At 33.8% G+C, this 14,977-nt stretch overlaps 1 protein-coding gene across 7 annotated transcripts in view; it reads right to left on the bottom strand.

The window, feature by feature from the left end:
- The window catches only part of LOC103578822 (rap guanine nucleotide exchange factor 6), a 79,040-nt gene that overhangs the window by 25,435 nt on the left and 38,628 nt on the right, over window positions 1-14,977 (bottom strand). For 6 of the 7 annotated variants that reach the window (XM_053741031.1, XM_008560009.3, XM_053741033.1 and 3 more), the window contains one exon: window positions 2,132-2,207. In XM_053741031.1, coding sequence (XP_053597006.1) covers window positions 2,132-2,207 — 76 coding nt within the window. Of the gene's footprint in view, window positions 1-2,131; window positions 2,208-5,731; window positions 6,280-14,977 lie in introns of all 7 variants that reach the window. The other variant, XM_008560010.3, reaches the window with a different exon arrangement.

Raw genomic sequence — 14,977 nt, 5'->3', positions numbered from 1 at the left:
TTATAATGTATATATTTATGTATTTTGCTGATAATTGAAAATTTTTTAGCAATTTAATGTTTCCATGGTTTTGTATTCAGCACAGCAACAATGAATGTATACAATTGATAATAGCGTATACAACACCGCACAATGTGAAATAAAATCGCTCTTTTAAAATTCATCAATTTATTTTCATGGTTGGTTTGATTTTGCCCAATGCCGCTCTCACCCGATCCCGTGCACGCCGATCGACCGTTACATCACTAAAAGTACCCATATATATTTATATATATATATGAACACGTCCACGTACATGTTCACTCTCTACTCGATCGTCGGCATTATTATATATACCATGGTTTCATTGGTTCGTGGCAACGTATCGCATTACCTGGAACAAGCTTTCGCACCCGTCGATTCAAAACTAAAACGATTTATTCCATTTCACCAGACTAAAACCACGCAATTTATCCACTTGATTTTATCGAAAATACCTCTGAGCTTACACATAAATTCGTCTATATACATTAATTTTATTAGGGATAAAATTTAAAATAATTTATTTCCCATCAAAATGAAACCGAGTCAATCGTTACACTGTAAAAAATCACCGGGGTAAGTCCAAGCGGTGTAGGTGTTAAAATCAGCGGTGTTAAATTTCAACATCGAAAGCGGTGTAAAAATAACGCCGTCGCCGGTGTAGATATTTTTTACGGGTGTTAAAATATTTTATTTTGTGAATATTTTTACTTCCTCGATCACTATTCTTGTTAATAAATGATATTTTTTATTAATTTTCATAAAGAACTGACATTTTTTGTGTTCTATAATCTTTAAAATTAATTCCCCAAGCAGACGCAGTTTACCCCACTTTAACACCGCTCTTTTTACAGTGTAATTTAAATTTAATTATTAAAATCGGTAAAGTGAAGAGGATAAAAATATTTTAAAATTTTATCGGTACAGCAGATTCCCCTGTGATCCTCAAAGAGATGGCAGCACAGTGTAGATATTTACCGCGGACAAAATTGAAATACGTATAAAGCAATTAATTATAAGTAAATCAAGTTATTAAATAATAACAATAATAATAGAATTATTATCAGATATTTAAACAGCTGATTGAGTGTGTTCGAATGTAATTACTCGTTGTTTGCTATTAATGAGAGCAGAATTAATCAATATGCCCTTGTATTGAAGCCTGTCTTTGCATATGCCAGTAAACAGAGTAGAGCCTCAATACCCAATACCAATCTCATCCGTTCAACATGTTCCCGGTTATATTTACAAATACATGCCTTATTTTATATACATATGCACACACATATATCTATATATCTATATCTATATTATTAACGTGGAGGTAAAGGCAACATCGGCATAACTCAACGAGGCAATATTGATTAACTGTCTAGTCTCAAGTCACGTCTCTTCGTGCCCGCGATATGTCTTTAGGAATGTCATCAGAAGTTTGATGGCAACGTTTACCACTTGATGATTTTCCCTAATGCTTCATATGCATTTGCGGCTAAAACTTTTAAACTACTGCCATACCATCAGCTAGACGTCATATTGTCGTGTACCAATTTATAAATTACACGTCTATTTATAGTCAATTAGCATTTGGGTTGCAAACATTAAAATAAGCTGAATAACATGAGTAAAAAATTACGATTCCGTAATTGTACATATGTAAGCTATGTTTTAATTGTAATGAAGAAACTTTTATAATTTCGTTCGCGCTACGGTAGCCATACCGAGAAAATAGGATATTGCGTTGCATTTAAAGCCAAAGTGTGAAGCATATGTGTAACTTGTGTTCACATATTATTAAATTTATTGTTAATTAAAAAAAAAATTAAATAATTATAATCATAATTATAATTATTAGTTTTTGCTGTGATCAAGAGATTATTAAAGGCGGGAAATTTGAATAAAAACAAATATTCACACCTTAAGTAGATCGCATTAATAAACAACAGTCTGATATTTAAATTAACAAAACAATGAAATTTTCGAACCTTGAAATTATTAAAACGGTACTTAAGTATATAAACAATATGTAATTAAATATCAACGCAAATGAATTTGAGCGTATAGAGAAGAGCTTCGAAAAAAAGCGCATAATGTAATAATATATAATACTTACGACAATCATCTCGGAGGGCTCGAGAACGAAGCACTCGTTGGGTCTCCTGGCACTGCCACCCGTCCGCTTGCCAAAGCTGAAACAAACGATTGGCCCCCAAGGGCATCTTGTTAATTATTTCCATTGAAAATGTTATCGTAATTGGATGGAACTTTTTGCGGCAACCATCAGTTTTAAATGAGGGATCGGGAATAAGGCATAAGGCGATGAAATATTTGCGTGGGCGCGTCAAAAGTTTTGGGGTGAGTAGGATTCGATCAGGAATTAAAGAGCCCAGACTAAACTTATAATCATAATTATAATTATGAAATATGTTTATACATAGGCATGCGTGTATTTGCTAACTGGCTGGGTGGCTGGTTAACTGGGTGGTTGCCAGTTCACTGGGTATTAAAATAAAGGGTAAACGGCACCCTCTAGTTAGCGCAAAATTCATATAATACGCTAATAGTTCGCCCACTAGCCGCAATGTCATCTAGTGTACTGTTATGTGTGTTCTGAGTGTGTAGCGCTGTATATATGTAGACGTAATAGACACGTATATATGTACAAATATATGTATATATATATACATATATATGTATATAATTGTGTAGGGATAATGGTGAAAGTAAAACGGCGTCTCGACTCTCGACGCGCAAAGACCAGAGGCGCCGTCTCTTCTCCCAAGGCAATTTCATGATTCTCGCACGCGTTCTATTATATACACCCACAAAGTGGGCGTCGCGACGACGTTAATAGCCACCAACTTCTCAGAGTTTTGAGCTGTGTCACGATCTACACCCCCGCGTGCCTACAACTACAGTTTCTATTAGCATATTATGAAAATTTGGAAACCTCTTCCAGGTTAGCAAAACCACAGTTATATATTATGAATATGTTATCTATACTTATCATCACAAACAACCGTACTCCAGCTACTTTTTACGACAATAAATCTTGTGTTTTAATGAATCAGGCTCGAAATAAAAAACCACAGATTTATTTTCTTCTTTCATTAAGATTTGTCCTTTTTTTCAATTTATATTTATTACAATTTATACCTTTGCTTTTTATTTTTTTCACAATATTACAAAAGCCTGTGACCTTTTTGTTTGTGAAGCGATAGACAGCAAACGAAGATTAATTAATCACGCGAACTCGTTTCGCGAACATCTTATTTTATAAGGTCACAAGTAATTTTTATTTTTTTCATAAAAAAAAAAAATCAGATCAATTTTTCATAAAATTTTAGCTCAAAAAAATTTAAATCTATGAAAGTCAAAGCTGCAATTTAGTTATCGAAATTTTTTTGTTTAATTTAAAAATGAGGGAAACAAAATTATATATCGATAGTTAATTTAACGATAGCTTTGTTATAATCAACATACATATTACGTAAGAGCAAACACGCAATTTGATACTTGAGTAAGCCACTCCTAAAATCATCAACAACTCGACGGTCATTAATATCAAAATTAATGTGTCCTTAATATATATACACACACATATATATATATATATATAAAGCTATCGAGTGCTTTCGCATATGATTGCAATAATCATGCACGCGTCATTGCATATCTCGGCATATATGTTTAAATACGTCAATAATATAACTCAATAGATATCGACAAGTAATTCGTAAATTCAACGTGAGATTAGAACCCGAATGCGCAATTCAACGTCACGACATGTAAAATAACAAGACACGCAATCGGCATTTATTCAATTATATCACCCATATAACCACCATGTTCCGACAGACATATGATTTGATTATACCCCAGCCAGAGTCCAGCACATTCCACATCTGCACATATATATAGCACAGAGGCTATTTCTCGGCAACAATCGATTAAACGGCTTGTCTATTAATAAGTAGAATCGACTATAAACTTAAAATTGACCATGGGTTCGGTGCTCCGGCACTTACAAGCCAAACAAAGATAAATACTTCCAAACATTAAAAGCACCGGTGACAATCGGAAAATTAATTTAATAGGGGGTTGGATTTACAGGGATCGGTCCGATGCGTCACTAAACATTGAAACGCAATATGCCAGTTGATGTTGCCTGGGCTTTTTTCAATACTCACTCTAGTATACGTTTGGTCATTGAATAGCTTCAAATATATATGTATACAGACTATTATATTCTATATACAAAATATACATAGACAATAGCTCAAACCAGGCATTTACCCGTAATGGTTCAACACACATGTGCATGTGGTCGAAACTACGAGGGTTGATTAGAGATAGTGGGGGTTGATGTCCAATGCCATTCAATTCCATTATCTTGTTTAGGACTGAGAGTTCCGAGCGTTGAACTGTTGCCTTGACTCCCATAAATTCAAATCTATATATGTGTATATAAATGTTTAACTTAATTACGAATTACTGTCACGTATATACCTAATCAATTTATATACACTGAGACAAAAAAAAAACTTCTAGAAACATCGGAGTTTATTTCTACGAAAGTTTGGAATTTAATATATTTTTGGTTTAATAATTTAAATACTTTTCTAAATTGCACAAAATTTAGTTTTTTTTTTTAATTCTGTGACTGAATTTTTAATTTCTTCCGCTGAGAAAATTATTTTCCAACTTAGATATGTAGTTAATAATATATTCTATGAAAAAAAAAAAAAAATAATAATTAAACACTTTCTCAGGGAAAAAATGATTAAAAAGTAGTATTAAAATTTTCTAGTGTTCTTAAACCGTTTTCACGAAACATTAAACTTAAAACTTGGCACAATTGTCTGGTTTCATAACGCCTCGCAAATTAATCATCCCCCTGAAGAATCTTCTTTTACGTACATAAATTTATATTCTTTCTCGTTTTTAAATTTTTCTCATCTCCGGGCCGGTCTTTGAGATTGATGCTGGCGCGGTTGTGGCTCAACACAAGTGTGAGTTGAGATATAAAAATGTGCTTTGTGGTTTTTAAATCAACGTGTAAAATAAAAGAATGTAAAAACTTTTTAAATAGACAAAAAAAAAAACATCTGGTTAACTGTTTTGTAATATAGATGTTGAAACGAACAAATTTCCTGGTTTGCTAGCATTAACTTAAATTAAAACGACGTCGCAAGTGTTGTAACGTCGTCGACCAGCAGTTTACCCCTTGACAAAGTTATTTCGACTGATACACGTAGTAGTCAGTCCACTTTGAGTGATGAGAAAATATTTACGTTGCTCCCCTTATTCATTTTACGAATTGAATACCCCTAAATTTATATATATATATACATCTATTCATATATATAAATACAGACTTACTATGTCGACGTGATATAACTCTGCTCAATCGTTTCGTTTACTCTGATGGCCTTGTACTCTATGTGACAAGAGTTACCCTTGGCAAAGTTCACTCGCCCGTCTTTACTTCCACTACTATTTCCTAATATATATATTTAAGGCTTTTATTATTCTCAATACGCACTATGTTTTCGGGCTTAATTAATTCCTCTTTTTCTTAATTGAACCCATCAATTATTTTTATGTATAACTTATTATCACCACGCATTCTCTTGGCAGTGAACTCGTGTATAAGAAAACAAATCTATATATCATAAGGTGAAAAAAAAAACTTAAAGAATAAATAACTCACCAAACAGAAAAACGACGTCGTGGAAAAGCCGGTGGTGGGGGCGGCTGAATTCGGTGACCTCGGTCTACACTTTCACTTCTAAGTACCTGAACGGCTTTAGGTACAGCCCTGTAGGGCTCTTGATTATTTTTCGGGCTGAGACATCTATCACCATTAGTCGGATTAGCCTCAAAATTACCACCGCCATGAAAACTGTTCCAACGCTTAACTTGCCCACGAACAGGTGGAGAAGCATTTGGACTTCTCACCTGGTTCATGTGCTTGTGCATTTCGCCCAAAATACTAATCCCCTTATTTATGTTATCTCGAAAATTATTTTCTGCAGATGCATGAAAATAGAAATGGAAATCGATTTCGATTCCGCTCTATCGCCTCCATCTTTCCTAACAGCTATATTGTCTAGTTTTAACTCGATCAGCAGAGGAAAAGTTTATAACCAAATCTACATCAGCGGAGATTTCCTTGGGTTTAATCAACTTGGCGATGATCCATTTCCAATAGAAAGTACTTGACGTTGCAGAATATAAATTATATACTTATCAATCAGTCTGCATGTGGGAATAAAAAATACAAAATTACCTCTCGAGACACTAAAATATATTACGCAGTGTCATTTTATAAACCGCACAACTATATACGTTTCTCTCTCAACTTTTGTGCTCCCTATCGTTCTCACAAGCTTCCAGTAATATAAGCCAAAGTTAACTTTAACAGATATAGTTATAGATATATATTTGATGCACACCATCAAGACAAGTGGGAATACAAGGAAAAGTAAAAGACAATGATAAATGTGAGACAAAAGGAAAAGAGAACTACTGCAGCAGTGTCAGCTCTCTGCGTTGTCACATGCTAATGTATATTATGTATATACTTTTCCTCGATAACAAATGAATCTCTTTTATTATTTACTTTTTATTTTATCTACCAAGCAAACGGAACAGTCATTGCAACACCTAACAGTAAATTTATTATATGAATATTTTTTTTTTGTTTCACAACTTTTTTTTTTGTTTGTAATTAAAAATGTTGAATGCCTCGGACTTGGGATAGGAAGAAAAAAAGTAATAATAAATGCCGTAGTAAAAATTATTAAAAAGAATGGAGAGGAGACAAACGACTTTGAAGCAGCTTTTCTAGCTTATAAAAATTCAAAGAGTTTGAAGAAAAGCTCTTGAATTTTCCTCTTTCTCTAACAACTCTTTATTCCAAGAGTATCTTTACTGTACTGAGAAGGCGCACACGCAGCAACTCTACAGATACTTTTTTTATTTTTCTCAACACTCCCTTTATCTACGTATTATACACCCTTGCAGCTTACGATAGGACGTCACTTATCTATAGCGGGTTCGTTTTATTTCAGAAGCTATTGCCGCGGCAATGGAGGAGACTGATGCAAGTGTCCCTAGTCTAGAGTACGGTAGTGCAGTATGTAGCTTGGCATAGAAAAAAAAATTAGCTAAACAAAAACAGTAAAAAAAGAGCCTCGGGGATCTAAGACTACAGGCATTCCAGGTATTTGTGAGTCTACCTGTCTCGGTCTATACTTTGTACGTGCATAACTAAAGTGTCTACTTGCACTGAGATTTTCTACGAATTCTTTTATACTATTTATTTTATTTTTACTCCGAGTTGCTCAGGGTCCACGCCCAGGTATCTGCCTGACAGGGAAAAACGTAAAAAATCCTACCCTACACTAGTCTTCCGTGTATATTGTAGTTCAACTCACAAAATTGTGGACTGTGAATTCTACATTCAGAGTCTATACCTAGACAAAATTGTAATTTTAACCAACAAAGACCTCTCGCAGCCAGTTTTCATTAGCTCTGACATTTTCATATAATCCGCAACCCATGATTTCTTTATAATATATTTTTTCTATCTACGGAAATTCACTCCAAGAGTCAGGAATAAAAAATCTGTCAGGGAAAAAAATTAATTTAACTTGGTAATATTTTTACATTGCAAGAAAAACTTAAAAATTACAAAGTTATGTATTCATTGAATAGCAAATAAAATTTTTAATAAGAAAATAACGTCATTGGATGGTATTATTTCTAGTTTCTTGTGAGTTTTATATCAACTTTTCCTTATTTGCCAAGTACCCAGCGCGTAAGTTTAATGTAATACATACATATTGCGACAATAAAGTCGCATCGTTTCGTCTGCTCGTACAAAAATAAAGCAAAAATAAAAAAGTAGCAAAGAAAAAGCAAAGATCCAGCCCCTGGTGTGCATTGTGTCGTATTTTTCTAGATCCTGACAAGTGTATTTTACACTTGAGCGAGACACGTGTGATATCGAATAGAAAGGAGCATTGATATCGAGCGTCATTGCTCCCACTCGACACTAAATAAAATCTACCATCAATTGGAACAAATATTTACTTCTATTCGATGTCTTTGTGTATTTTATTTATTATCTCTACTTCTATTTCAGCTCCAGCTTGTGCTTCTGCTTACAAACCTTCTGTGCACGTACACGTACACGTAAATGCAGCTTAAGGCTACAATAAGATTTAAAGATTCTTCAAGAGAAACGAAATAAGATAATTTCAATTTACACCAGGCCTCACGAACCGTGTCTTCCGGTACAATGATCTCTCACTAGCTTTCTTTCTCTTTCGGCACACACTATAGCCAGCTTACAAGCCTCTTTGTTTACTTGCAAGCAAGCAAAAGCAAACTGAGTTATGTACATTTTATAAGTATAAGTAAAGAGCATCCTAACATAACCGACACACTGAGGAGAGCATCCATCCATCCATCCATCCATCCATCCCGCTACAACTTAAAACTCATCGTCGGCTGCCAATTGATGTACAAGTTAATTTAACCTCATAGTTTGTGGAAAATACTGGCTGTAATATCCATCCAAGTTGCCCGGGAGATACATAACACGATATACACTTGGCAAGAACCATTAATGTAAGAACCACCAGAGAATAAGTGAAGCATCTACATCATAGACTGCCGAGTTTAAGAGGCCCCGCGAAAATTGTCGGCTGACACGAGAAAAACCGCCCAAGACTCTTAAACAAAAACAACAAAGTCTATTTACCGCCTCGAGCAATGATAACGAGGATGCATTATAAAGTGCTCAAGTAAAGCTGCACTTGTATTCGCAAAGAGTCTAGCGGTTTTATTTAACCAACTTATATATACATATACCTATGGACAAAAGCACCGATACAATGTTATTCCGTCATTTACGAGTCGAGAAGCAGACCACGGAGCGAAAGACATAACAAGTGGGCTTGCAAATCGCTTGTTTTATTATTATTATTGTTATTTAGATTTTTATATTTTCTTCCTACACTATTATGCAGATATATATGCGTATGCAAATGTAGGCGCTGGTTTGCCTGCTAATACTTTATCGGAGAACTAGAGTACTCTGTAATACTTGCAGCGACCTCGAAGAGGTAAACTACCTCGTTCTATTGTATCAAAAGCTTAATCGTTATATTAAGCGAGGACAGATGACAACAAACTCTGGGATATACTGAGTCAAGTGTGTGTGTGTGTGTATGTGTGTGTGTTGCTGGTATATAACACTAACGAGCTGCATTCCCATCGTCAATTCCGTCGAATGTAGGTACCCTTGATCAGCCATACAATACTCATTTTTACAATCATACATTGTATTGCGTGAGAAATATGTTTTGTTTCAATATAAAACAAAATCTTATATATATATATATATATATATTGTTTTTAATAAAAAAATTTTCATTATAAAATTTACTGCTGATCAAGTTTCAGAATGTAGTTTTAAAAAGTTTGCCGAATGAATTCATCTTATTAAATTAAGTATGCAAAGTAGGTTAGACAAAGCGTTATTTACTTTGGGAAAAAATAGAAAAACTTTGGTTGATAAAACTAAATACGGTAACTTTGTAAGCAGCGATGGCGTATGAAAAATTTTAAATAAATTTTGTATTTTTTAAAATTATGAATTTATATAAAAATTCTCTTTTGGGTACGAGTAAAAATAGCGGATGATCTCATGGTTTAAATATCGAAAAAAAAAAAAATAAAATCCGCCCGTATACTCATGTGATATTATACAGACAACTTGAGAGATATGATATGAGCACACGGATAATTCTGTAGCTGAGCTCTCAAGGGTTCGTTCCGTGACGTGTGTGATTGGCCAGCGGAATCAGGTTAATGGATGAAAAGAGTCTTTGAGAGTACAATAAAAAAAGAAAAAGAAAATAGAAAGAGTTTTAAAATAAAAATGTTGATCCAAGTGAACGTATGCGTGTTTATTGATGTCATAAATGATTTTTAGTTATTGCGATCCAACTCAACACATGTCGGGTATTTAATTATCGTTACGTAAATGAAAAGCTTGGCAGAGCTCATCAGTGAAATGCCATGCAGTCAAGCGTGTACGACGTTATACAGCAAACAATCTTATACATTATATACACACGTGTACCTGGGAGTATTGTAGTCAGGTGTAATTGCCGTATCGGCCGTATCCCGGGCTCCGTAATTCCGGAAGGAGAAAAAAAGGTGAAAATATATAGATATGTGTTTATAAAGGAGAAACTTGTGCTGATAGGGCAGGCAATCGACAGCGTCATGTCGCGGTTCCGCATGCTCCCGTGAACGACAATAGAAAAAAAGGAAAAGCACATCGCAAGGGTTACAGAGAATGTACATGTACTGTGTACTGTGTACATAGAAGAACAGGAGGGAAAAAAATAACGAGAATAAAAGAAAAAAAAATTCTTTTATCATGGTATGGAAAATCCAAACGCTCGAATGCGTTCTCTATTAATAAACACCCACACCAACCAGTGACTCTCAATAAAATTAGCATTTGCTTCAAGAGATCAACAGCTATTATCTTGTTACGCCATCATCGTCAATGTGTTCCTCCATCAGACACCGTGGGTTGCTTTTAAGATACATGTATATATTTCATATTCACTTAATATAAGAAATTGATTTTTTTTTTTTGAAACTTATCAAGATTTTTCATGAAAAAAAAAAAAAAAAAAAAAAGTAATAACGTAATCCCGTGATATTAATTTTCGTAGGCTGAGTAGATGTGTGAATGCATGAAAAAATAAAAGATTGGAAAAATATATATGGATATGAATATGAAGAACTGAAAATTGATGATAGTGAAAGTGAATGTAAAATAGAGTGCAAGTTTCAATGCGATTTGGTATATAGGTTTTATATATTTTTTCTTTTTTCTTTTTTCATTTTTATTTTCGTTTTCATTTTCATTGGTATTGGTATTGGTATTGTATATAGGTAACGAATGAGAAGTACTTCCAATTTCATTATTGCAAACGGCTGAGATTTAGTCTGGTGAGCGACGATATCGCAGTACGTGCAGACGATCATACGTGTAGTGAGAGAAAGCAGAGTATAGAAGAGTACTACCAGGAGGATCCACAGGACGTGTTACGAGCGTTCAAGTACCAGGAAATCCGAGTGAACTGTTCCACTCGAAAAAACCGATAACGATTCACGACGTGGGTCTTTTCCCTCTTTAACTATTTTTTGTTTGCATTCGCTCAAGCTGTGGGTCGCTCGTCCTACGGGAGTTTATAGAAGGACCGAGTAGAGTATTTTGGATGACAGCCAATGACTTTGGAATTTATGTAAAAAGAAAATTACTCGTTAATTCATTCGGCCTCGTCGTGAGGTCTTTAATTGTAACGAGATTTATTTCCTCTATCCGGGTTTTGATCTTATTGTCAAATCCGAGTCACATTTTACTCTTAATAGGCCAATTCAATTTTTTTTCTCTACATTACATTAGTCCTTTTTTGACGTCGTCAGTAATTAAGAAAATTGGCTCAAGCTTCGTCACGACAAATACTTTTTTATGTTTATTCATTTATAATTTATTTTCTCGACTTATTTCCGTGCAAATTAGTTAGAAATTATATTAAAGTTTATTGAGTTGGAAAAAAAAAACAAAATTACTAAATAAATATTTTTTGCTAAACCTGTTTAAGAAGTAACGGTAAGAGGATCATTTATATCAATGTAGAATGAAAAATATATATCTATCAGGAAAAGTATACCCAATACACCGACGGTAAATCTCTCTGGGTCAGCTAGAATTTTCCTTCTAATCTCTTATCTCCTTTACGCTATCCTTTTTCCATCGTTCACAATCGATTCACTTTATCTTTAAATTTTTCAGCCCGTGTTCATTGATCTAATGGAGCATAAAAAAGCTACTTAAACAATTTACACAATTTTACAGAAGAACAAAGTCACTCTAAATCGATGCAAAAATATAAAACCTATTTAGAATTGAATTTATTTAATTTATTGATATTTAAATGAAATTCGCTCATGTACTATAGGCATTTTTAAAATCCAGTTGAACGAGTTCATGCGATCGATTGAACGTACTGAGACAAAGGCACTTGAGATTTCACCTCGACGCAACGAAAAAATAAAATAATGTAGAAAAAGCCTCTATTCACAAAGAAAAAAAAGTACAGTAAAAAGAAATTGTGAAGTGATAGATACAAAAGATGATGCATTGACGTTACTCATACCATCATATTTCAAAAAGTAAAACATAATATTTTTTACTCTCCGCTGACAAAGTGCATTCAAAATAAAAATACCATCAACTCGTTCCCAATCTCAAATCATAATACAAACTGACATACATTTAAATATATAATTGTCCCACTGCCTGCATAATTATACCTGCATTAGTGTATATATTTATGTATATATACATATACATATATAATTAATAACCTGTTTTACAAGCAAACATTTTTCAAAATTTCATTCACGATACTCGTTATTGTGGATAAAAACTTTGCCGCCAACAAACTCAAAGCATATAAACATATATACAGTGAAATATATAATCAATGAATAAAATACCTATCTATATATACTAATGTAATACTCTCTAGAATATAATGCTACAAACGGATGATGAATTGACGAGAATCTGTTGGCGGAGGGTAGTGAGTTTACTACCCACGCAGCATGGTAATCCATATTATATATATATATATATATATATATGTGTGTGTGTACGTAAATAACATTCCATATAATATATATACCAATACTAAGATAGATATAGCTGTATGTATATTTATATATATAACTATCAGACACATAACTTGAATACTCAAAACATTTGATCATCTTCACTTTGCTCTTGTATTCCCCTCATCAGGTTTCTCAACACGGTATTACAGTGAGGATATTGCCGCCTCTATACTATAAACAGATATATTTGTCCGTGTCTCAATTTAAAGTTAACAAGTGAAGTGAAGCGAAGTAAAATAAATGAAGAAGAAGTCTTTGCTGTTAATATTAATCTCTCAAAGCCAGATATCCTATAAATGAGACAAATTGATTCTTGGATTTTTCCTTCCATCCATCTCCAGACCAACTTAAACTCTTATCGCTTTATTTTACGAGTGTGTGTATGAAGAGTGTGAGTAAATAATGAAGCTAAAGAGCGGGTGGGTTTTCGGCTACGAAAGAATTTTGAACAATTGATTTTCTTTTTTTTTTTTTTTTGTTTTCTTCAAAATGTACGACGGGCTTTTGTGATTTAGTATGCGTACGGATTGTTGGATTATATGGAAATGTACATAACGTGGGTATTATAAAAGCATTATGTAAGAATCGGGGGTTGAAGTAGTCAAGTATATGGTGTGTGTATACAAAATGTGAGAGGGAAGCTTGAAAGGAAGAAGGATGTAAAATAAACAGAAAATACAAACGAAAGAGAGAGTTGGTGGTAAGAAACATCTGGAATTTGTAAAACGTATCATATGTGCGTGTGGTTTTTTTTCGAGTCAAACAGAAAGAGCGCAAGGACGTCAAAACGTCCAGCCGATGATACGCGGGTGTGGTGTTATACTTTTTTAATATCTTAGCACGCATTTTTTTCCCCGTGACCTCGTTGCCGGTTGCTACACGAGTAATCGACCGGGTTCAAAGAACAAGGGCTCGAGTAATTATTGAGAGCAAGAGGCACCTGTCGGACGCTAAATTTGTTTTATTTAATGATGATGGATACTAGGATCGATTTTTAAATGGAAATTATTAACTTTTTTTCCGACCTATTTTATTATATATTTATACAGCGCAATAATTTTAATTCAAATGGAATAGAGTCGAGGAATTTTCAATTATTGTACATCTACTGTATCGATTGCTCAGCGTGTGAGGAAACGGGAAAAGTACAAACTTGGCAAAATATAAATACGCAAATAATAATAAATCCTCTGTATAATGATGACAGAAGCGTTTCTCTTCTCTTATATATTTATGTGGATATAAATATTTTATTTACTCTGCACCATTCCATATCCAAGTGAGCTCTGATATTGCAAGACTGAATTTTTCGTCTTCATCAAAGAAAAAGACAGACGAGAGTTGTCGTTGGAATTACGATTACTGAAAACATGTCTCATTATTTAAATTGGAAGTGGTAAAGTAAAAAATAAATTAAGAGAAAATCGAGTGAGAGTGAAAGAACGACCGCTGTACAAATCCATTTCTGCTTGTTTAAATATATATGTACATGCAATGCATATATGTATATATATATTATACTTAATATTTATGTATATCTATATAAAGAGAGATGTAATACACGAGGATAGTTATGTACATCTGCCTTATGCAATCCACGTCAAACGTATATCTCGAGGGCCGGAAGTCAATATCACCCAGCGGCAACAGCTCCGCCGACCATTAATTAAACCTGACCAAAACTACTGAGAAAATATTGACATTGCTCAAGAAAATAATCATTTTTCAAGCTCAAATTTATATAAATATATATACATTTTCTTTTATCGAAGCAAAATATGTAATATGTAAATTTTCGCTGGCTGTATAAAATCCTCCCTTTAATGCCGCACCATTTATCCATCATTCTGCTGAAAATATTTTTTGTAAACAAAAAGATGTTTATTAAATTACATATTTTCTCAGACGTCATTATTCACCCCAGATAATTATCAATGAAAGTTCAATAGACCCTCGGATTAATTTTACGGACATCTTTAACCTTTTTCAACTCACAATCTTTTTGTGTGCGATTTCGTGGGAAAAATATGGAAGAATATGGCTTAGTGTGGACTTGAAAAGCGGGTATCGAAGGATCGAAGTGCCCGTGAAGCGTCGAGAGATTAATGCTGCTAGCCCAAGAGGCTTACGATGAATAAGGAGCAATAGATGAGAAAATAACCTCAGTTGCTGTGAAATAGGA

This window comes from Microplitis demolitor, chromosome 8 (genome assembly GCF_026212275.2).
Source record: "Microplitis demolitor isolate Queensland-Clemson2020A chromosome 8, iyMicDemo2.1a, whole genome shotgun sequence".
NCBI lineage: Eukaryota > Metazoa > Arthropoda > Insecta > Hymenoptera > Braconidae > Microplitis > Microplitis demolitor.
This window is presented reverse-complemented; position numbering and strand designations above follow the sequence as displayed.